At 41.7% G+C, this 22,148-nt stretch overlaps 1 protein-coding gene across 1 annotated transcript; it reads left to right on the top strand.

Annotated features, from left to right (window-relative positions):
• The first annotated feature begins 6,020 nt into the window (after positions 1 to 6,020).
• On the top strand, positions 6,021 to 20,635 carry LOC311035452 (protein mono-ADP-ribosyltransferase PARP14-like). Its single transcript, XM_084043665.1, has 15 exons — positions 6,021 to 6,307; positions 7,475 to 7,677; positions 8,000 to 10,084; positions 10,583 to 10,819; positions 11,085 to 11,309; positions 12,038 to 12,104; positions 12,585 to 12,734; positions 13,790 to 13,849; positions 14,002 to 14,178; positions 15,079 to 15,217; positions 15,581 to 15,633; positions 16,045 to 16,764; positions 17,639 to 17,766; positions 18,656 to 18,833; positions 19,512 to 20,635. The coding sequence occupies exons 1-15, from the start codon at positions 6,133 to 6,135 to the stop codon at positions 19,793 to 19,795; spliced, it is 4,881 nt and encodes a 1,626-aa protein (XP_083899791.1). The 5' UTR covers positions 6,021 to 6,132; the 3' UTR covers positions 19,796 to 20,635.
• Positions 20,636 to 22,148: the final 1,513 nt, after the last annotated feature.

Raw genomic sequence — 22,148 nt, 5'->3', positions numbered from 1 at the left:
TTTCATGTTCTTACAGTATATTGTATCCTCCCTGCTACACAAGTGTATTATTATTATCATCATTATCATTATCATTATCATCATTATTACGGATAATAATAATAATAATAATAAGGGTAATAATAATAATAATAATAATAATAATAATAATTCTGGGATAACATTCTTTTTCTATTAAAGGTAGGGTAAGTGATATTTTTTGGTTAAAACAAAAAGTATTTTGTTAAAAGGTTAAAGCACTATATTCTGATAGTAATCATTGCTATAGAGTGTTTGTTCAGTAACAGGAGTCTCCCCGTCTCTCCAGCTCTTTAATAAACAGAAAATACATTTTCCGGTAGGTGTCAAAATCGCAGCCAATCAGGAGAAAGTACCCATTTTTAAGCTTAATTTTTATAGTGTTCCAGTTCCAATTTTGCCTGCTCATTTCTTAGTGTCATCACTTCCAATTTCACTTGTTAATCTATATCCTGATTGAGTTCTCTAATCCTGATTGGATAAAATTGGAAATGAAACTGAAACTGAAACAAAAAATTATTTTGTGTTTTATAAAGAGCTGGAGACTCCTTTTACTGAACAAACACTCTATAGCAATGAGTACTATCAGAATATAGAGCTATCTAACACTTATTTTAACCAAAGAAAACCACTTACCCTACCTTTAAGATCAGAAAATTGTTTTCATATGCAAAATCCTAATTTGTAGCCACAATATTGATTTCGTTAGCCTCATAGCATAATTGCCATAATTTCCAAAACTCACTTTTTGGTCAAATTGCCATTTTTGGCTAGCTCTAATGTCCTTACACTGCTCCATCATTGTGCCTTATTGCCTATGTCCTCAGCCTATCAGATTGCTTGTTACATTCCAAAATTGCCTTAAGTCATCAGGTGACTTAGGCAGAAAGTGATTTATGTTTGGTTTTGTCTCTCCTGAAAACCTTAAAAATATGAGTTAGGCAATTATGCTATGAGGCTAACGATTTCTAAAAGCTATAATTAAGGTCTGTCTATTATCATGATACAGTATATAAAGTTACTTTACAACTGGTCTATCAGTTTTCTTTTTTGCCCTATCTCCCCTTTCCTAATAGAGACCTTGCCTTTTGTAATAAGTTAATCTGTTCTAAATTTGTTAAAAATAAATACAAATAAAATATATTAATTTATATAATCACTGTGGATAGACTACATATATTGTCCAAATACCCACTGTTGAAGGCCGGCTGACACTGTAAATATTGTATATAAATCTCAAACACAGCCATCTAAACATTTTGCTAAACAAATTGTAAGTTTTAATTGTTTTCCACAGAAACATTACAAACAACACTCACATTTTCATTTCAATCACATGATGTGCTCAATTTAAATTTCCAGCATGATCTTACATTGCACATGCTCAAACAAACAAAAATCCTGAAATTCTGTTCAGTGTTGACAGCCCTTGAATAAGCTACTTGTCTGCACAAAGGGTTACAGAATTGCTTCCATGCCGGCCAGGGACTCCCACAATGTCAATTGTTTGTTTATATTTAGAGTTAGAATGTGTTTAGATTTTTGCTAAAAGAATGGATGAGATTCTCAGGTGTAAACTTTAGTGTCAACAATGAAAAACTGTTCAGTAGTTAAGTGTTAAAAACAAAACAAGACAAAGTGACCTAAATGCAATGATTAATTTGTGTTTATAGTAGTACAGTGGGCTGGTGCAGTTATGTGCAAAGCTGCAATGTGCAATATTAATTGAGCAAACACTGACACCTAGAGGGATTTTTCAAAAGATGTCTGTGTTAAACTTTAACAGGTTGCAGCTCAGCCTCAGCTGATGAACTGAAGCTGTTTTTTCAGCAGCTAAGCCTGTTAGTGGAGCTGCTAAGAGAAAAATCGTTCACTTTGTGATGCAAGCATGAAATTTGGTACATTTACTCTTCAAACCCCACTCTTTTCAAAAATACCGCTGGCCACGCAAAATTCCAAAATGGCGGCCCACAAATCCAAGATGTCTGTCCAAAAGTTAGGTTTTTCCTTTATAACTCGAAATGTATTGATTTTAAGCACCATAAATGTATTAAAGTTGAATATAAATGTGGGCATTGCGGATATTTTGGTACTAAGTACATGTCTGTATCTATTACGGTTCTTGAGATACAGCATATAGGTACTTTTACAGACTCAGGAGAGTAAGAAATGTGTAACATTGATTGTTAATAAGTGAATATGGTGATATTTGGTGTTATTTTCATAACCTGTTATTTTCAGTAGGGTTATAACATACAATTCTAAATCCAAGATGGCGTCCAAGATGGCTGCCGTTAACTTGAAGTAATCATATCTTAGCAACTATGATACTTTTTTTTGGCGTGCATATGTTTTTTGGTCTATGAATCCAATGGGGCCATTGCAGTACAGAATTTAGACGTTGATAAAAGTGGATATTTTGGTACCTAGTGCATGTCTATATTATTGCGGTTCTTGAGATACAGCTTGAAGGTTCTTTTACGGAATCGGGAGAGCATAAAAAAGAGGTTTGAGTTACACCTCACAGTTGCAACTGCACAGAGCTGTACACATGAGACCCAGTTTATAGCACTTGCACCTGCCACGACAGCCACATTTACAGCCACATTTGGTAAGCTGTTTGCACGTCTTGGCTATTGGAGAGTTGGCTGTCCAGAAGACCTGCCATTCCTCACCAACCTTCTGCCATCCCCAGTGTGCAGGGTCCTCTGCTCGTGGCTGACACTGGGTTGCCTGGGCCCACACACAACCAGCCTGGTAGGCAGCACGCCTGGTGTGTTGGAGCAAAGCTGCTCTGGTTGGTGGGATTGACTCATAAGGCCTCTGCTTTCTGGCAAACATGTCAAACCTGGCCTCATCCACAGTAGCAGCTGTGCTGGATCTGTCATACATTAGGATGACAAACCTCTCCAGAATCTGTAGGTCACAATCCTCCACTGTGGGAGGGTAAATACCCAGTTTGGAGAATACAGGCGAGACCTCTGGGCATATGTCCCATGTCTGCCAAGCAGTTTTCTTGCCTTTGTTGCGGAAGGCTGACACAGTGTCACATCCTGTAAAGGCATGAAAGAATAGCATGCCTTTGACCTTCTCCTGGCCAACAAAATGAAATAGGTCATGCACACTGATCCAGCGCAGGCTCTGACCTTGTCCAAATGCAACCCACATCTGCTGTAGTCCAGCCTCTTGAAGAGCAGCGAAGACACTTAGTGCTAAGATGAGAACATCTGTGTCATTTGCCTTGATCAGGATGGATTGGCTACCATGTTCTGCAGCATGTTTGGCGTGCACAAAGATGCAGCTATCAGCTTCCTCATGAGAGCATTTATCCAGTCCATCAAGACCAGTTTCATGAGTGCTGAGGACAGCAGGTCACAATCACAATATTTGGAACGAACATTTGTGCAACCTTGTCGGCAAGAAAGTGATACAACTTGTGCCTCAGGAAGTTATGCCAGTTAGATGGCATGTGTCATTGTGTACTTGCTGCTGTACATGTATATCACTGGTAGGAAGTCAAGAGCTGCATAGTCCTCAAATGTCTTGGATATTTTTGGTGGCAGGGCATGGACCAAAGCTGACCCATCTACAATGAGAACATCTGCCTCAGGTTCTTTGTCAACTGGTGGGACATAAGTCTCAAGGATAGAAGTCAGCTGAGACTTCTGGCAAGAGTACAGTCTTCCACCTTTGCTCAACGCAGCAGGAAAGGACTGGTTCTCATGCTGAAAGAACTCATGCAGGTCACACACTCGGCTCTGACAGGAGATGAAAAGCTTTGAGAACAGCTGACAGTCCTCCTTGAGAAGCTTCTGCTTTGAGGGTTCAGCAGAAGAGGAATCCTGTCTGAAGAAGTCAGCTTTGTTTTTCTTGATTGGCTCATAGAAGAAGGATGGATTGTCTTCCAGTGCCTTACAACTAGGTTCAGTTATTATCGGTTAACCTACACCTAGCCCGATCATTCTTCCAATGCCATTTAAGTCCCGTGTGATCTGTACACCATCCGGGTAACTTAAGCCCCGTTACCCTTGGCTCGGCTCTCCCGCGCTGGCACACCCTTTCGATTCAGGTGCGGCTATCTAACTATATCTACTAACTACCAACTATGGTTTACTAGCTAATGGATATGGGGCAGTCAGACAGCATTTGGGACACTAAACTAAACTATACTACAACTACAAGGCTAATAAAACATTAGTATATCTAGATCAGCCGACACTGAACCCCATGCTGAGTTACACAGCAGTGATGTCACCAGTGTGCCCTGGTTGTGTGCTGACATTCACTCTATTGCATTTGTAAGATTTTATCAATGTCTAAATTCTGTACTGCAATGGCCCCATTTGAACACATAGACCAAAAACATGTGCACGCCAAAAAGAAAGTTTCATAGTTGTTAAGAGTTGTTAAGTTTTTTAGTTTTTGATTTAGAATTTTATGTTACAGCCCTACTAAAAACAGGTTATGAAAATAACATTTTCATTTTGCCATATTCACTTAACAACAATCAGTGTTACAAATGTATTGCTCTCCCGAGTCTGTAAAAGTACCTATATGCTGTATCTCAAGAACCGTAATAGATACAGACATGTACTTGGTACCAAAATATCCGCAATGCCCACATTTATATTCACCTTTAATACATTTATGGTACTTAAAATCAATACATTTCGAGTTATAAAGGAAAAACCTAGCTTTTGGACGGACATCTTGGATTTGTGGGCCGCCATTTTGGAATTTTGCGTGGCCAGCGGTATTTTTGAAAAGAGTGGGATTTGAAGAGTAGATGTACCAAATGTCATGCTTGCATCACAAAGTGAACGATTCTTGCTATATTCTGCAGTTAGCCGCTGCACTATGTTTTCTCTGCTGTGACTAACAGGCTGGCTACCTTAACTTGTTTAAGGTTTTAGCAATCGAGTGATTGATTGACCAAATTGGTTAGGCCAAGTTTCTCAAACATTTTCATGTCAAGGAACCCCAAATTCATATGTAGCCTATTTGGCCGCGGACCCCCAAATGACAATATTCAGCCGATGTATGAATCACCCCATTCAATGGAAAGGAATTACATCCAAATGTCCCCATTCTATATGGGTGTTTATACCAGGGGCCCCCACCAAATAAGATTTGTCTAGAGTTTTAATTTATTTGGGAAAATTGCCCAAATATGAAAGGGCTTAAAATGTGTAAACTGTTCCTCATTTTTCTGGGGACCCTGATGAACACCTCAAGGACCCATGGGGGTCCCCAGACCCCACTTTAAGAACCATGGTTTAGGCCACTGAGCATTTTGTTCAGAGAATGGCGTTTAACATTCTAGCAATTCAGAAAATCTGTAATGAAATTGTATTCTGTCTTTATCCTGTGATACAGAGTAGGCCCTATACCTCTGTGAAATGGGTCCATTGTCCTGAAACAAACAAACACAATACACAAAATTAAAAGACATATAGGCTAGCCTATTTCCAACTCAGAAACACTCCCTATAAATGTGGCTATAATCTTTCTTCTTATACAAATACATAACTGAAAACTATGTACAAAATAAAATCATCCATCCATCCATCCATCCATCCATGCCAGAGGAGGAGGAGAGGAGTGGGAGGGACCCCCCCACCCTGACAAGCACTGTAGGAGTTGAGTTGTTAAATTTAGTTTGACTCGGTTCCACAGATACATATTGTGATAATAGCCGATCTACAAGCTAAAGCGAGGCGTTGTAGATCGGCTATTTTCACAAGTTTTGCCTCTGTCTTATATTATTAGACAATTTTGCCAATCAGTTTTTTTAATAGTTGTTGATTAGGCCTACTTTTGATGTAATGGTCTTTTTCTTTTCTTTCTTTTTTGTTTGTTTGGAGGAGTATTAAAAAGGTCTCAAAAGTCCTTCAATTGTCAATTCACTGTCATTCTGGGAACCCCCTCCTCCAATCATGTGGGGATCCCGACCCACAGGTTGAGAACCAGTGGAATCGAGGACTGGAGAGAGGCGTCGCTAAATACAGTGAGGGAGCTGAAGGCTACAGTGTCTAGAACCTGCGTCCTTCTGGCCGCAAACTTAATAGAGTAATATTGAGTAATAAAAATATTTTAATCTACGGTCTATAGACCATGGGCGACCCACACACACATGCGGTGTTCTTCGAGTGTCGCAGCCTGGACACAGAACAGAAGAAGAGAATAGAAAAGTACTTCCAAATCCGCCGCAGATCCGGCGGAGGGGATTGCGGACAGCTACGGACCGTCTCTGATACACTTTATAAGATTGAGTTTAGAGATAAAACAGGTGAGTTAAATGGAACAAAACAGAACCAAATGCTCGTATAGAACAACACGACGTAATACAGACAGATTCAGTTGTTGAATTTGTCTGGATCGTTGGCTGTTGTGTAATAAGAGAAAGTGAAAGTAAATCTGTGCAATTACTATAATTGTAGCCCTGAATACATGACTATCATATATCATATGATATGACAGTCATGGATGAACTTCAACGTAGTGTTTGTACTTTCTCCCTTTTTGGTCCGTACACCTACATAAACGTTCAGATTTCAAATATAAAGTGCTTACCCCATGGTCACGGATTTTACACTTATGTTCGGGCCCTCAGAAGTACCCGTATCCTCCGTATTGTTCAATAAAAAGCATTTTAATCCGATTGGTGGCCATTTTCTCATAGAGTTATAATGTATCAGAATGCAGTACTCCTCCCAGCCGATAGGGTCACGTAGTTGAAAGCATAATGAGAAAATACGAAGAAAATGGCCACCGATCAGATTAAAATGCTTTTTATTGAACAATACTGGTACTTCTGAGGGCACGTACAGTATTGTAACATCTGTAGCCATGGGGTCAGCAATTTATATTTGAAATTTGAACGCTTATGTAGATGTATGGGCCAAAAAGGAGAAAGTGCAAGCACTATTTTGAAGATCATCCATGACTGTCTTATAAAATATGACAGTATGTCTCAGGGCTAAGCTACTGCAATAGCAGCTTGTTAGTCCTGTGTGTTTATGAACGATGTCACAAAAATGATGAATAAACGTAGATGGTGTCCTACAAAATATAGTAGATATTTTCAGATAATTTAAACGTTGTCTAGCAATAGTTTCACTTTCACATTTGAAGATGACATAGCAGTTTAAGTCTGTTTCTCTTTCTCTTTTTGAGAGAGAAAGACAGTACAAACAAGTGGTATATATATATATATATATATATATATATATATATATATATATATATATATATATATATATATATATATATATATATATATAAATGTATATACTGTATATTCTTTTACACAAATCTTGGTGTCCCTTGCACAAAATCTTTTCCGATGGGGGTCCTCTGCCTAATACATATCAATTCGAGGGTCCTTGACATGAAAGGGTTTTGAGAACCACTGTTGCAGATGGTAGCTAATACCTCTCCCCTCATCTCTTCTCAGATCAAGAGAGGGTTTTGCAAAAGCCTCAGCATGTAGTGGACTTACCTGACGGGCCTCTGGCATTCACTGTCCAAAGCAGCCCCGTTCCCTCCACTCTGTCGCCCACCACATCCACTGCCTCCAGCCCTGGTCCTTCCACCCTGTCACCCACCACATCCACTGCCTCCAGCCCGACCCTTAGACTGTTTGCTACTTCAGTAGAGGTGAGGCATTCAATGGCTGTGCAAGCTTCAGGCATTTTCCCGCTCTGGGCATGATCACTGTTTGCACAGCCGTTCATAGTGGACAGGTCTGCTCATTTGATCAACTTCACACTCAACAAGGCACTTCTTTGGGGCCTCAGCAATACACCTTCCAAGCGTGAAGTCAATCAGATGAGGTTGGTTCTGGAGAACCACTGGTCCAATTGACTTCACAAACACTGAAAGTGTTAACCACTATTTGTAAAATAATAATAATAATAATAATAATAATAATAATAATAATAATAATAATAATAATAACCATGTGTTTTCTTTACCACAGAGTCCCCACCTCTCTCATGAAATACACCTTGAGCCATACCTTGTCCGGTACCTCAAGGACTGCCCCAGGCCCTTGAAAAAGCTAGAAGATGAACTCTCCTCTATAGGGTGTTGTGCACAGCTCCAAACAGAACCAGGTAGTGTTTCGGTCAGGAGGTCATCCCAGACCAGCCTGGGCGTGGAGGAGGTCAAACACTGGAGGGCTGAGTTGGAGAGAGTCTTTGACCGGGTTAAAGAACATTACGTCTGTCACTTTGAGATGGACACACACAAAGTCAAGCTTCTCCTTCAGTCTTGTAGTCAGCCAACAACAGATAACGTCAGGGTGTACAGCCAGGTTGGAGTGGCTGTTGTTGTCGGGGAGTGTTCCGAGGTTCAAGCCAGGCTTAGGGACCTTGAGGACTCGCAGGTCAGACGTCAAGGGTCAGCGGTCAGTCAGAAGCAGACCTCCACCTGCCGACTGGGTGTAGCCAAACTCAGACTCCTCTGGGATGAAATAGAATGTGGCCTGAAAGGGTTTGTTCCTGGTGTGACGGTCAAACCGGGAGGTGAGGGACAGTTAGTTTTGGAAGGCTCTGTAGGGGAGGTTCGCAAAGCTGTAGAGTTGATCTCCAAGAAGGAGGATCGGGTACTGGAGAAGGTGGTGGCTGAGGTGAGCCTTCATCTCTTGAACCTTCTCAGAAAAGCATATGGAGGTCCTGGGGAGCTTAGAGACTTGTTAGGGGTCGGTGGTGAGGTGGAAATTGAGTTAGGTGACACAGAACTACGACTTTTTAGCCTGTCTTCTGGTAAACTGGATGACATAGAGAGGGCATTGCAAAGCGAGTTCAAGGAGGTAAAAGTTGAAGTTCCGAACTGCTCTGCTGTGCCTTCTGAGCTCAGGGCAAAACTTGAGTACAGGCTCAATGAGTTGAACCATGGAAGATGCAGGGTTGCGCACAGGTTTGGCTCAGGCAGTATTGTTTACCTTCTAGGTCACGCCAAAGAGGTTGACGAGCTGAATGAAGTGATCGGACAGTTCATTCTGGACCTGTCCAGTGTAGAGGGAAGCGTTGTTCTCCCGTTCACAGAAATAGCCGACTGCTTACCTAAATTGCTGCAGCTGAATGGCTTTGACCATTCAGGTGTGACAATCCACCCTTTACCCTCATCATTCAGCCCCAGCGTAGTGCTGGCAGGTCCATCCAGTCAAGTAACCCATGTTAGGAATAGGCTGGGTCCACTTCTGGACTCCCTGGCTCGAGAGATGGTTAACATTGACCTTCCGGGGGCACTGCGTTACTTACAAAGCCCTCCAGGGAGAGAGACGCTGCAAAATGTTGGCTGCTCTCACTGTTGCCTTATACAGCTTCAGAAGGACTTGGTTTCAGATGCAGGACAAGGAGGCACAGCACTTGCAAGTTACCAACTTGGGGGGCTGCAGATACTGGTCTGCCAGGGCGACATCACCAAAGTGCGGGCTGATGCCCTGGTTAACGCTGCCAATGAGGACCTGGACCATGGTGGGGGTGTTGCTGCAGCACTCAGCCGTGCAGGAGGTCCCCAAGTCCAGAAAGAAAGCAGAAATCTAGTAAAGCAGTATGGTCAAATTGCTACTGGCAATGTGGTGGTGACCGAAGGAGGAAACCTGCATTGTAAGGTCCTGTTTCATGCTGTCGGACCTAGAGCAGGAAGAGTAGATGGAATGGAGAAGGTCTTATTGGAAAAAACTGTCACGGCAGCTCTGAATTTAGCAGTAACAATGGAGCTCGAGTCGATAGCTTTACCCTGTATCAGCTCCAATATATTTGGGGTCCCTATTAAGGTGTGTGCAGAGGCCATTGTGACTGCCGTGCGAGACTTTGCGTGTCAGAAGCATTCCCTGAATAAAGTCATCCTGATTGATAACAGAGGGGAGGTAGCCAGGGTCTTCCGGGATGCCTGTGACAGGCTTCTCCGTCGGCGGGATGTGGGACAAGGTGCTCATGGGTTCCAGAGGGGTCTCACTGATGCTACTGCCCCAAACGAAGCAAGCAGGGCCACAATGGGTGGTGATGTCAGCTGTGTCCAGGTGGAGATCATTCAGGGAATCATCGAAACACAGCAGGTGAGAGTCAAGTCACACAGGTAAACTCAATGTGCTTCACTGAGAAATGCATAGAAAGATACTGTACATGCAACATATTCGTGTTTTGCAACATAAAACTTGTTTATCCAAAACTGTTACTTTTCTGGAAATGGAAAATAAAACTTGTTCTAATGTAGACAGTGGAGTTATTATTTAATTAAATATTTATAAAACCAACAGAAAGACTTGACCACTCAGCCTGGCATCCCTATTTTGGGCATCCCTTATTTTTTCAAAAATAGCGCATATAGTAGATCTACAAATAGCAGATAGTTGAAGTTCATATTGTGAGATTGAACTTGTTGCATTGAGAGATACAATATTTCTGCCTGAAGTTGGGCCAGTGCAGCACAACTGTAAGCCACAACCGTTTATCACAAAGCATTCTCAGTACTCTAATATTGCATTGAATAAAAATAGGTGGATGGATCACCCCCCCCCCCCCCCCCCTTTTTGACTTCTGTACTATTTTTCTAGGTGGATGCTATGGTCTCACCCATGGTCAGCCATGATCCTGTCTCCACCCGCGTGGGGAACGCGTTGTCCCGTGTTGTCGGACCTCAGCTGACTGCACAGTTCCACAGAGAGGCTGGGGGAGCTACGCTTCCTGGTGACATGGTTTTGGTGGAGGGGTTGCCTGGGCTTCCCTGTAAGGGGGTGTACTTCCTCAATCTATGTCCATGGGATAACAACCCACACGGAACAGCAATTCAGGTCAGAGTGTGGGATTTGCATGTGTGTGTGTGTGTGTGTGTGTGTGTGTGTGTGTGTGTGTGTGTGTGTGTGTGTGTGTGTGTGTGTGTGTGTGTGTGTGTGTGTGTGTGTGTGTGTGTGTGTGTGTATGCGTGCGTGCGTCATTGCGTGTGGATGGCAGGGATAAGAACGTGTGTGAATACATGCATGTCTCTGGAAGTCTTAAATATTTCCAATAAACAAACTTTGACCCAATATCACTTCTGAACTAACCTGCATAAACCAGGCTCTGAGGCAGGGCACCCGCAGTATTCTGGCATCCTGTGAGAGCAAAGGCTTCGTCTCCGTGGCTTTCCCTGTGTTGGGAACAGGCGCTGTCCTGCGTTTCCCTCATCACATGGCTGCCAAAGTTGTCTTAGAAGAAATCCGCAATCATGAACAGAACCGGGCCAGTAGAACACCATGTTTGGCCCGCATTGTAATCCACCCCCATGACAAAGAATCTGCAAAGGTGAGCAAATTCATGTAATAGCAATGTAATGTTACTTGAGATTTAAGTTGGGATCTGGTTAGCGGTAGGCATTTGGCTAGTAGTAGGGTTTTGGTTAACAGTAGGGGTTTGGTTAGTGGTAGGGGTTTGGTTAGGGGAAGGGGTTTGGTTGTACATTAGTACTAGTTTATCTGCAGAACCCCATGGGAAATTTGGCAAAGTAATATGTCCAGATGATCGATACATGCATAAAAGCACATAGAAACGTATTATTAAATTATTGCAAATCAATGCAGTTTACAGTACTCTAGCAAAGATTACAGAAATACGAATAATAGCCCTGAAGTATCTGTCACACACAGTAATTAAACGTTCTAACCATTAACATACTTCATGAGATACTGTAAATTGTATCTCAGAAAGTATAAAGTCCAAAGTGCCACAGTAAAGCTGTCTGATTGCATTTAAAAGGGCCTCGAATATAACACTATCAATATTCTGGATGTTAAAAACAGTCTGTGTTTGGTATGCAGGAAGAGGGAGTAATAAATTAGGAATAAATGGGGTGCTACTTTATATTGAGGTTGTCGCTGTTTGTACCTGGCAAATAACCCCCTCTTGGTTGTAGGACTATCACTATAAAAGAAAATGTAAATTTTATTTTATTATTTATTTAACCAGTTACAGTGTGGTATTTCTGCTACTGTAGGATAACATTCTTGCCTCTGTTTGATTTGAATTGACTTCAGGCTCTGCAGGCTGCTCAGGGGGCTCTGCATCTCAGAGGCTTCACAAACGATGCTCAACCAGATAAGGGTGGGTATACGCTTACGGCTCATTGATATTTGGCCGTATTACCCTTTCAACAAGTGTTACTTGACAAAAAACAAAGGTACAGTTTTACAGCTGAGACTAAAAGGATTCAAAAGCAGTACAATCATGTAATCAGTAGGAAAAAAATCTTTCAAGTGACACCTGAGGAAAGAGTTGTGTGACCATTAAGTACAATATACTGTCAATTAGTCTGTACACTGGCAGAGCTTGATTTGATAACAATCTGGACCACCTTGATTTCTACATTTGTACTTATATGATATTTATCCGGGATAATTATCTAGCTTTTAGTTCACGTTTAATATTTATCCATATTTATCTACTTCCTGAATTCCATAGCTACAATGACACAATTATCCTCCAGGGAACAATACAGTTAATCTTATTGCTGATGTTAAATGTAAAACATATGTTCTAGGTAATGTAACAGTTGGCATGATTCCTATCCTATCTCTCTTTTAGCTTCCTTTTATCGTCATGTCTCCTTGACCCAGCATGAGGTCACATCCATGCTGGGCGTGGTCAAACTTCAGCTGGTCTGTGGTGACATCATTCATGAGACCTCTGATGTCATCATCAACACAACTGACTTCTCCAACCCACCTCAATCAGGTACTAACACATGCAGTGTGACAGAACATTAATTATACCAGGGATCTTCATCATGGGATCCGGGACCCCTAGGGGGCCCTCAGAGTTACTACAGGGGGGCCGCCAAATCTTTGTGTGATAGGATAATTGTTTTTTACATTAACCACTCGAACACCCTAGCATCCCTATTCTGAGGAGAACTTTAGCCAAAAATAGCAAGCATAACAATAACAAGCTCACAACGCCTCGTGCTGGGAGGCGTTGTGAGCTTGTAGATCGGTTTGTTGTAGAGGGAAAAAAGAGCAGACCAAGTACAGAGTGAAAGTTTACTAAGTATTGATGGTTTAAGTGGTTAAATGTTAAAAAATAAACATTAACATGAATCCAACATACAGTACACTGATGATAGTGCAGTCAAACAAGTCTATGAATCTATGAAATCTATGAAAAAGTTTAATCTGCAACACAATTTTATACAATGATGCAGTGGGGGTCCCTGCTTCATCTCTCTCAGCTAAGAGGTTCTTGGCCTGAAAAACTTTCAAGATCCCTGACTTATACAGTACAACATGTGTAGTCGTTGAAATAAAAGAATATTTCAAATTTGAAATATAAAAATGTAATTTGGAGACTGAAACAAATTCACAAATTGACCAGGCTTGCACATCCCTGGTTATCAGAGTGGAGAAATTCCGTATTAGTCAGTAATAGTTCAGCCAAACTGAGTCTGAGACACTTTGCTGAAGTGTTGGTTTAATACATGAGAGGGAGAAGAGTGTAGCTGCTTATGTTACAGGAATAAGCTGTACCCAGAACAATAAATACCAGGCCTGTGCCATAACATCCTGACTCTATAATATTGATATGGTTAGAACATATCATAAGGCTAAAGGTGAACAACATAATTGCATAATATAAAGTGTAAATCCACCATAATTCCTTCACATCAGTCTCAATGAAAAGCCAGTATGGGTTTGGTTCTGTGATATCTATCTGGTCAAGGCCTGATTCTAAAATCATCAGGTCATATATATTTTTAGCTGTATCTTATGGAGCAACCCTGGTTCTTTCCACAGGTGTAGCCAAAGCCATTGTGACTGCTGCAGGGCCCAGCGTCCAAGCTGAACTGACACAAGGTGTGCCTGAAAATTGGACTTGTAACAATGCAGGAGAGATGATTTATTGCTATATAGATGATTGATTAGTTTGTATATCGTAGACATTTTTATGCTTTTTCTGTCCACCCCAGACAAAAAAAAATGTATGTTACATTTTATATTTGTGTTAGTGGGCGTTCCAGCTGACCACATGTGGTCTACTGGACCTGGTTTGCTGAGGTGTAAGAGCATCATTCATGCTAGTTTCATGTGTGAGCCTCAGAGGATACACAAGACTTGTGGGAAGATACTGAAGACATGTGAGAGTAAAGGCTACCGCTCAGTGTCCTTCCCGGCCATCAATACTGGTATGTGTGCGTGTGCGTGTGTGCTTGCTTGTGCACTATTGTGAGATTGTGTATAGAGTAAAATCCTGAAAATATAAAAATTGACCCATAATGGTAGGCCTGGGCAATATAGACGAAATCAAATCACAATACTTTTCACCAAATACCTCGATATCGATATTGTGACGATAATATCATATTGTGACAATATAAAAATTTTCTTTTACATTTTTGAAAAAATAATAATAATAATTGCTGATCTACAAGCTCACAATGTGTCGCAATTTGATTTGTTGCAGCTTGTAGATCGACTATTTTCACTATTTTAGTTAAAGTAAAGTATAAAATAGGGATCAAAAGCAGGAAAAGGCAACACTTATGTCATATCACAATATTATGATATCCAAAATCCCAGAATATATCTAGGGTGCGTTCTGAAATATAGCACTGGCCAATACAAACTAATAGGCGAGTGCGCTCCCGGTGCGCATTTCCGAAAGCACCCATAGTCTTATATCACAATATCAATATAGTATCAATAGGTAAACCTTACCATAACAGGACACTGTTGAAAAACAGTGCAGCTTGCAATATTCTGGACATTTTAATGTATTTTGCAAAATAGAGTAGTACTTAATACAAAAATAAAGAATCTTCAGATTAATCCTTCCTTATTTTTAATTAATAACATGTCTATTTAAGGAGACTCACAGAGATGGACTCTTGTTCAATTATATTACAATTTTCAGTGTAGTCAACTCTGAAAACAGCCACCAGAGGGCGACATAACATTATAAAACACAATTTAGTCAGTTTGAAACCGTTTTAGCTTACTGTACATACAGTAATATAGCCATATAGCAGGTGTATAATATTGTCTGTTTTCTGTATTCATGTGTCTTTTCATTTTACATACGCCAGGTGCAGCAAATATGGACTTTGCTACTGCTTGCAAAGCCATGCTAGATGGCATGGCCACGGCTGTGAGGAACTTGAACCCAAATGTTCTGTCACTTATCCGCATCGTCATACTACAGCAGCCTGTCTTCCAGGCCTTTAGGTCAGAACATTATCTTTTTCCCATAAAAAACAAATGGAAGTACAGAACAAACAGAGTTCAGGATTAGTCACTGACCACCAGTGAATATTATTTGAGTACCTGGCTGTATACCCAGTAGATCGTATTTCATGTTACTGTATGCAGTGGTTTGGAACAAGTTCTGCCAAGCATTGTTTTTACGATGCTTGGCATTCATTTAGTTAAGTTTTTTATAATGTCCTCATCAGAGGTTTCTAGATATGATCATAGCAGCAATAACTCCTGCAACCTCAGTTAACAGTCTCATCTTTTTATCCATAATGAAAATGTACATAATATACAGTACAGTATAACTCCAACAACCTTTTCTGTATGTTCTTGTAGATCAGAACTGGAAAATCGCTTTGGACAAATCGCCCCGAGCCTCACCCTGAAAGGTGTGTTAACAGAGCCAGACATTGGCTCACCTTAAAGGACCATACTGGCGTTCAATATATGCCATTATCTATTCACAGTGTTGGACATAATTATCATACATAAACCTAGACCATTTTACTGTAATTGTCTACTTTTAGATTGCACGTTTGTTAACATTTTCTAGGAAGTCATTAAAATGTTAGCAATTTCAATAACTGGGTTGATGTTGGGTAAACATATTTGTGTGGTAGGCCTACAGTATACAAACCTTGGATGTTTGAATTTTGGTCGGAAATCAATGTTTTCTCCAGGGGCTATTTTTGGTTAGTCTTTTCAAATAAACCTGTGCTGAAGGAGGCACCACATGTCACCTGATTAGCTGTGTTCTTTTTCTCTCTCTATTTCTTAATCAATCTTTTATTAACCTGTAGAAAAAGCACTTAAAGTACTTAAAAACCTGCGTGGATCAGCCACCATCCAAGGCCCTGACTCCCCTCCTTCAACTCCTCCGGTCCCGGTCGGCCCCTGGAAACCGCAGCGGGCGGTGCTGTGTGTGGTCGGCCCTTCGTCCGGCAACCTGGGGACGTCCGTACAAGGAGACGTGGAGGGTGTCCTGCTGCAGCAGCTCACAGAGCGAGAGGTGCCGGCCGGCGAATTCTCCCGGCTCAACGGCATGGAGCTGGAGGCCGTTCAGGCCAAAGCCAGAAACCTTGGGGTGAGCCTGGAACTGAGACGAGCGAACAGCGGCAGAGCCGGGGATGGAGGGGGCGCCGTGGGCGGGACCGGTGCTGGAGCTCGGTCAGGGAGCGAGGGCGTCTACGTGCTGAGTGGCCTGAAAGAGGACGTGTTGAGCGTCAACGAGCTGGTGGACAAAGCTCTGAAGAGAGCCCTGCAGGGAGAGGTCCTGGAGAGGGAAGAGGCCATGGTGGCCTTTAAGATTCAGTGGTCCATGCTGGGAAGTAACAGCGTCTGGCAGGAGCTCAGCCTGCAGGCTAACTACCAACTGGAACATAGCTACCAGGAGAAGAGAGACATGTTCGTCGACGTAGAGGGACCATATGGGACCACAGTGAAAGTAAACCTAAGGAATAAGGAAGCCGCCGACTTGCTTACGGGCCTCACCTACAAAGTGAAAAGAACTGAGACTTCAGGTACAGTATGGTGCTGTTTTGGTTTGATCTTCTTCATTCATCTATTGATTCATGAAAAACGTGCCTAAAATAGACTGATTGTACCATGTTCCCTTAAGCCCCTTGCTCAAAAAGAAAGGAAACTAGAAAATGTGCTCCTCGGAGCACAGGTCTCCGCCAGTACTGTTCCTGATTAATCCTGTCTAAGCTATTTATATTACATATTGTGATGTCACGTGAAACTTGACCAATGTTAGGTGGTTAGGTTCTCAGACGGACACACACGCACGGTCGGGTAATTTGTACTGGAAAGTACTGTTCCTGATTGATCCTGTCTTACCTATTTATATTACATATTGTGATGTCACGTGAAGCTTGACCAATGTTGGGTGTTCTCAGACGGACACATACAGAGGCGGACGGCGAGGAAAAGATACTCTCCATTAATCCTGTCAATATTACATATTGTCACGTGTCACTTGACCAATGTTAGCTTGGCTGATGGATAGGTGTGTCACTTCCAAAAATATAAATGATTTTTTGAAGTGACACACCTATTTATAGACTCTATTTCATCACGTGTCACGTGAAGCTTGACCAATGTTAGCTTGGTTGACACACGGAAGGACGAGAACGAAAACATAGTCTCCTGGCGGAGACAAAAAAGACAACAAACAAAACAAACACACGATTCTCTACAGTATACTGTATGCGTTTGTTGTTAAAAAGTGATTGACCAAAACCAAAATCTCTTAGACTCACTGTGCTAACCCTAACCCTTTACAAATGACTCAAGGGTTTCAATTACAGCCACATCAGTTATTTAATATTAACATTAAAGATTAAGGATGAATTTGGTACCACTAGTGCTAAATGTGTCATCATCATCTTGCAGAGTTACCACCATACTGGAAACCTATGGCAGCAGGACAGACCTTTAAGGTGGAGCTGCTACCCAGCTCACAAGAGTACCAAGACTTGGCACAGGGCTTCCTGAAGACAGCTAATTACACCATTCAGAAAGTAAATGACGCACGCACGCACGCACGCACACACACACACACACACACACACACACACACACACACACACACACACACACACACACACACACACACACACACCAGACCAGAGTTTGTCACATCATTGACGATGTGTAAATATATGCTGGCATCTACCACTTATTGTTATATATACTTGCACACATAGGCGGCGGGTGAGCCCGACATTTGGGAAGGCTGATACGGGACACGCGTGCATGTGTCCTCCTCCCGCGCGCGCGATTTTTTTCGGGTTTACCGCGGATAAAGTTACTTTTTGGTTACTTTATTTCGGTTTTAGGGTTAGGGTTAGGGTTAGATATTGACCAGGGGGCTGCAGCGACAGCACACACAATATATAGTAGCCTAAATAATGCTGCGCACATTTATTATATATAATTTGCTCAATTTCAAAAAATGTCCAGGATAACATTTGGGAAGGCTTAGCCTACCCTAGCCTTCATTACCCGCCGCCTATGCTTGCACACGCACGCACGCACGCACGCACGCACGCACGCACGCACGCACGCACGCACGCACGCACGCACGCACGCACGCACGCACGCACGCACGCACACACACACACACACACACACACACACACACACACACACACACACACACACACACACACACACACACACACACTGAAAGCCATGGGGAGAACTTGAGGCAAACTGTTGACCATGACCTTTTAACTGATTTTAAAGGACAGACTAATCAATAGTACGAGTCTGACCCCCCCCCCTCCAACTTATCTGCCACTTCTCTGTAACACACTCACACCGAAGAAGTGAATAAGGAGAGGAAGAGATGAAGATAAGACAAGTCAAGGGTAGTTCTGTACATCTGTGTTGTTGTCCTGTTCTCAGATTGAGCGCGTGCAGAACTTCTTCCAGTGGCAGGCCTATGCGTTGTGCATGCAGCGAATCCTGTCCAAGAACGGCGAGAAAGAGGTTAGGGAGAGAATGCTGTACCATGGAACATCGGCTGAAGCATGTGACTGTATCGAAAGAAACAAATTTGACAGGGGCCTTGCGGGAGAGCACGGTAAATAATGCTGTTGCCGCAGCCTTTAGATATTTACTGTATGTAGGCATTTGTTATCAGAGCTCATACTGTATGTTTGATTTTAACCCACTAAGACCTGAGATTCTACAAATGTCTTCTAAAACCTAACAGTTTTCTGAAAAACGTATGTCGCTATAGCAGTGGTGCTCAAATGTTTTCATGTCAAAGACCCACAAAAGTAGATGTATTTATTTAGCCCTGGACCCGCATCTCAAAAGATTTTGTTCCAGGCACCCCCAGAAGCAAAGATTTGAGTAAAAAATGTTTGCTTTAAAAATATATAAATTCAAAGATTTGTCACAAATGTTCATAATCTTTCTAAATTAGCAGATATACAAGCTCATAGCGCGGCACGGTATGAGCTTGTATATCTGCTATTTTTGAATAGCCAACCAATGTGCTATATAGCTAAAATGACACGGTTTTAATGGGTTAAATATTTACTGTATGTACAGTATGCGTTTGTTATCAGAGCTCATTATGTTTGATTTGAAAAACATGATGCCACAGTGGTTCTTTTGACTGTCAAACATCCCTCTATCTCTCCCTCCCCCACCTTCTGTCTCTCATTCTCTTCATTCTCTCTCTCTCTCTCTCTCTTTCTGTCTCTCCCCTTCCGCTCTCTCATGCGATTGCTTTTCTGTACTTCTCTCATAGGTGCAATGTATGGAAAGGGCGTTTACTTTGCAGTGAATGCCAAATACTCAGCAGGTAGATTTTCTCCGGTCGACAGCTCTGGTCTGAAGCGGTTGTACGTGGCCCGCATCCTGACGGGACGCTACACCGCCGGGAAGAGCACAATGAAGGCCCCGCCTCCCCGCTCGCCCTCTGACCCCTCCGACTGCTTTGACAGTCTGGTAGACCAGCTACAGAACCCCTCCATGTTTGTCATCTTCCATGATGACCAGGCCTACCCAGAATATTGCATCACTTTCAAGTAGAAGATTACCCCAGTTCACAGTATTCAGAAGTAGACCAGCACAAGTCTTCACTATTAACAATCTATGGCCTCTTTAATTTGGCAGGTTATTGTCTCAGACTTTGAAATTTAAGATCTAATACTACACTACACTTTTCCTTCTTTCGTCTTAAAGATTCATAGAAAAGGTATGTTTACAAAAATAGATATATTTCTGCATTTGATCTTGATTCACTTTTGGTCATTTCAGGTGCTCAGAATTGTTCTAATGTATGACCTCTGTACTGTGTATCGATTCTCACTCTGGGTTAATGTGCTGAAAGATATTTTATCCATAACCTCTTGATCCCAGAAATTACAGTATACATTATCATAGTAATGTGTATAGATAATAGCCTGGACATCGGTCTTTGCAGTTGCACAAGTTTAGCCTCCTTTGGCCTGGTGTTGGCGTATCTTACTTCTGCTGCTGCTATGATACCTGAATTTCCCTCTGGGGATCAATGAAGGACAAGGTGTATCTTTTCTTATTATTATCAGACTGAGTTACTTACAAGCAAGGGCTGTCTTTAGGTTGAACTGATTGGACAGCGGCCGTATCATCCCAAGTGAAGGTATGGCAACTGCTCAATGCAACTTTATCACCCTTCATCAGCCCTGACAAATAAAGGCTCAGTATGTGATAAAAAATGTACACAAATGTGTTTTTATTGCTATACAACTGACATTCTGTACAAGAACACCTTGATCTCGTGCCTTTGATTATGATATGATTATTGAGTTTGTGTTATGAAATGTATCAAATATGTGTCACAGTTATTTTAATTCAACTGTTAATAAATCAATAAGGTATATTGGTTTGGCCGGCACTCTTGCATTCATTCAGTCATTAAAGTTCAGCACTATTTCATGTGCCGGTTAGCAACATGAACCCTAGCAATATAGGCGACCATAGGTGAATATTCGGTTTCACAGCAGATCTACAAGCTCACAACGCATGTTGTGAAGCGATGTGAGTTTTTTTATTTGATTTAATTTATTTGATAAATTCATGATACAATTCACAGAGGTGCATAGTACAGAGTTATCAGGATGGCACAACAAGTCAAATGACTTAATTCCATTGTGATCCCAACATAAATAATACCAACATAGTGTCTAACTGATAACAGACCAACTAGGGGCCTGGTTGGTCTGCAAGTTAGACTCTATTCTAACTTGCCCATCAGCCAAATTTTCAACAGCTTTTTAAAACTGTTCAATGACCGGGCAAATTTAATTTCATGTGGGATTTTGTTCCACTCCTCCCCCCCTGTGTATTGGAATGAGCTTCTACCTACCTTGTTTTTTAGGTTTGGTGGTTTAAGATCAGCTACACTAGCCCTTGTGTTCATTGTGTGTCGTTGTGACATACTGCACAAGGTTTCTGTCCGACAGCAACAATATAGTGTTTAAGAGGATTTATTATGAGACCAGGACCCATGCAGACCCATACCCTCACCCTACCAGCTTGTGGAAAAAGTACTAACATTTCTTACTTAAGTAAAAGTATCAATTCTGCAATGTAGAAATACTCTGTTACACGTGAAAGTCCGGAATTAAAAATTTACTTGAGTAAAAGTGCAAAAGAATTGGCATCAAAATGTACTTAAAGTACCAAAACTAAAAGTACTCATTATGCAGGATTGTGAGCTTGTAGATCTGCTATTTTCGAATGGCCGAAATATTTTTTTTTTTGAAAAATCTTGAAAATGTGTGCAAATGTGAATATATATATTGATTTTTAAAGCGAACATTTTTTACTCAAATCTTTGGTTCTGGGCGTCCCTGGAACAATGCTTTTGAGATGGGGGTCCGCGGCCAAATACATATAATTTTGTGGGGGTCCTTGACATGAAAAAGTTTGAGAACCACTGGTCTAGCATTTGCAGTACTAGGAACTAAGAAGCTCTCTCACTGGGCCTGGAACCGACCATGCAGGGGGAGGAGGACGAGTTACAGATGGCTTACACCCTCGTTGGCCCATGCATGTCAAACCCCTCCATAATGTGCTGCCAGGTCCTTCTGGAATTTCAGATTCTAGCCCCAATGACCGCCCATCAGATCCTGTTTCCCTCCCAAACACATTCAGTAGTAGCCTCAACATCTTCACATAAAATGCCCCCCGGGCCCCGGCCCCTGCCTGCCAATAAAATAAAAAAGAAGACAGCTGGCCATAGGGCTGATGGATTTTTAGGGAAAGAAGAAGAGCAACAACAGCAAGTTACAAAACAAACACAGAATCTTCTGAACTTATTTAAAAAAATGGTGGACAAGATGTGACGTTGTTTTGGTTTGATTTGATTTAATTTAAATAAATTACAGTAGTATTAATA

The sequence above is a fragment of the Gymnoscopelus microlampas genome (genome assembly GCF_963454915.1).
Source record: "Gymnoscopelus microlampas genome assembly, chromosome: 19".
Taxonomy (NCBI): domain Eukaryota; kingdom Metazoa; phylum Chordata; class Actinopteri; order Myctophiformes; family Myctophidae; genus Gymnoscopelus; species Gymnoscopelus microlampas.
The sequence above is the reverse complement of the archived record's forward strand: the minus strand, read 5'-3'. Positions and strand labels throughout refer to the sequence as shown.

Excerpts from the sequence above, each read along its gene's own strand:
- LOC311035452 (XM_084043665.1), top strand. The coding sequence starts at position 6,133 with ATGGGCGACCCACACACACATGCGGTGTTCTTCGAGTGTCGCAGCCTG. Across the intron at positions 7,678-7,999 it reads TGTTTGCTACTTCAGTAGAG|AGTCCCCACCTCTCTCATGA; the intron begins GTGAGGCATTCA and ends TCTTTACCACAG. Across the intron at positions 10,820-11,084 it reads CACACGGAACAGCAATTCAG|GCTCTGAGGCAGGGCACCCG; the intron begins GTCAGAGTGTGG and ends TGCATAAACCAG.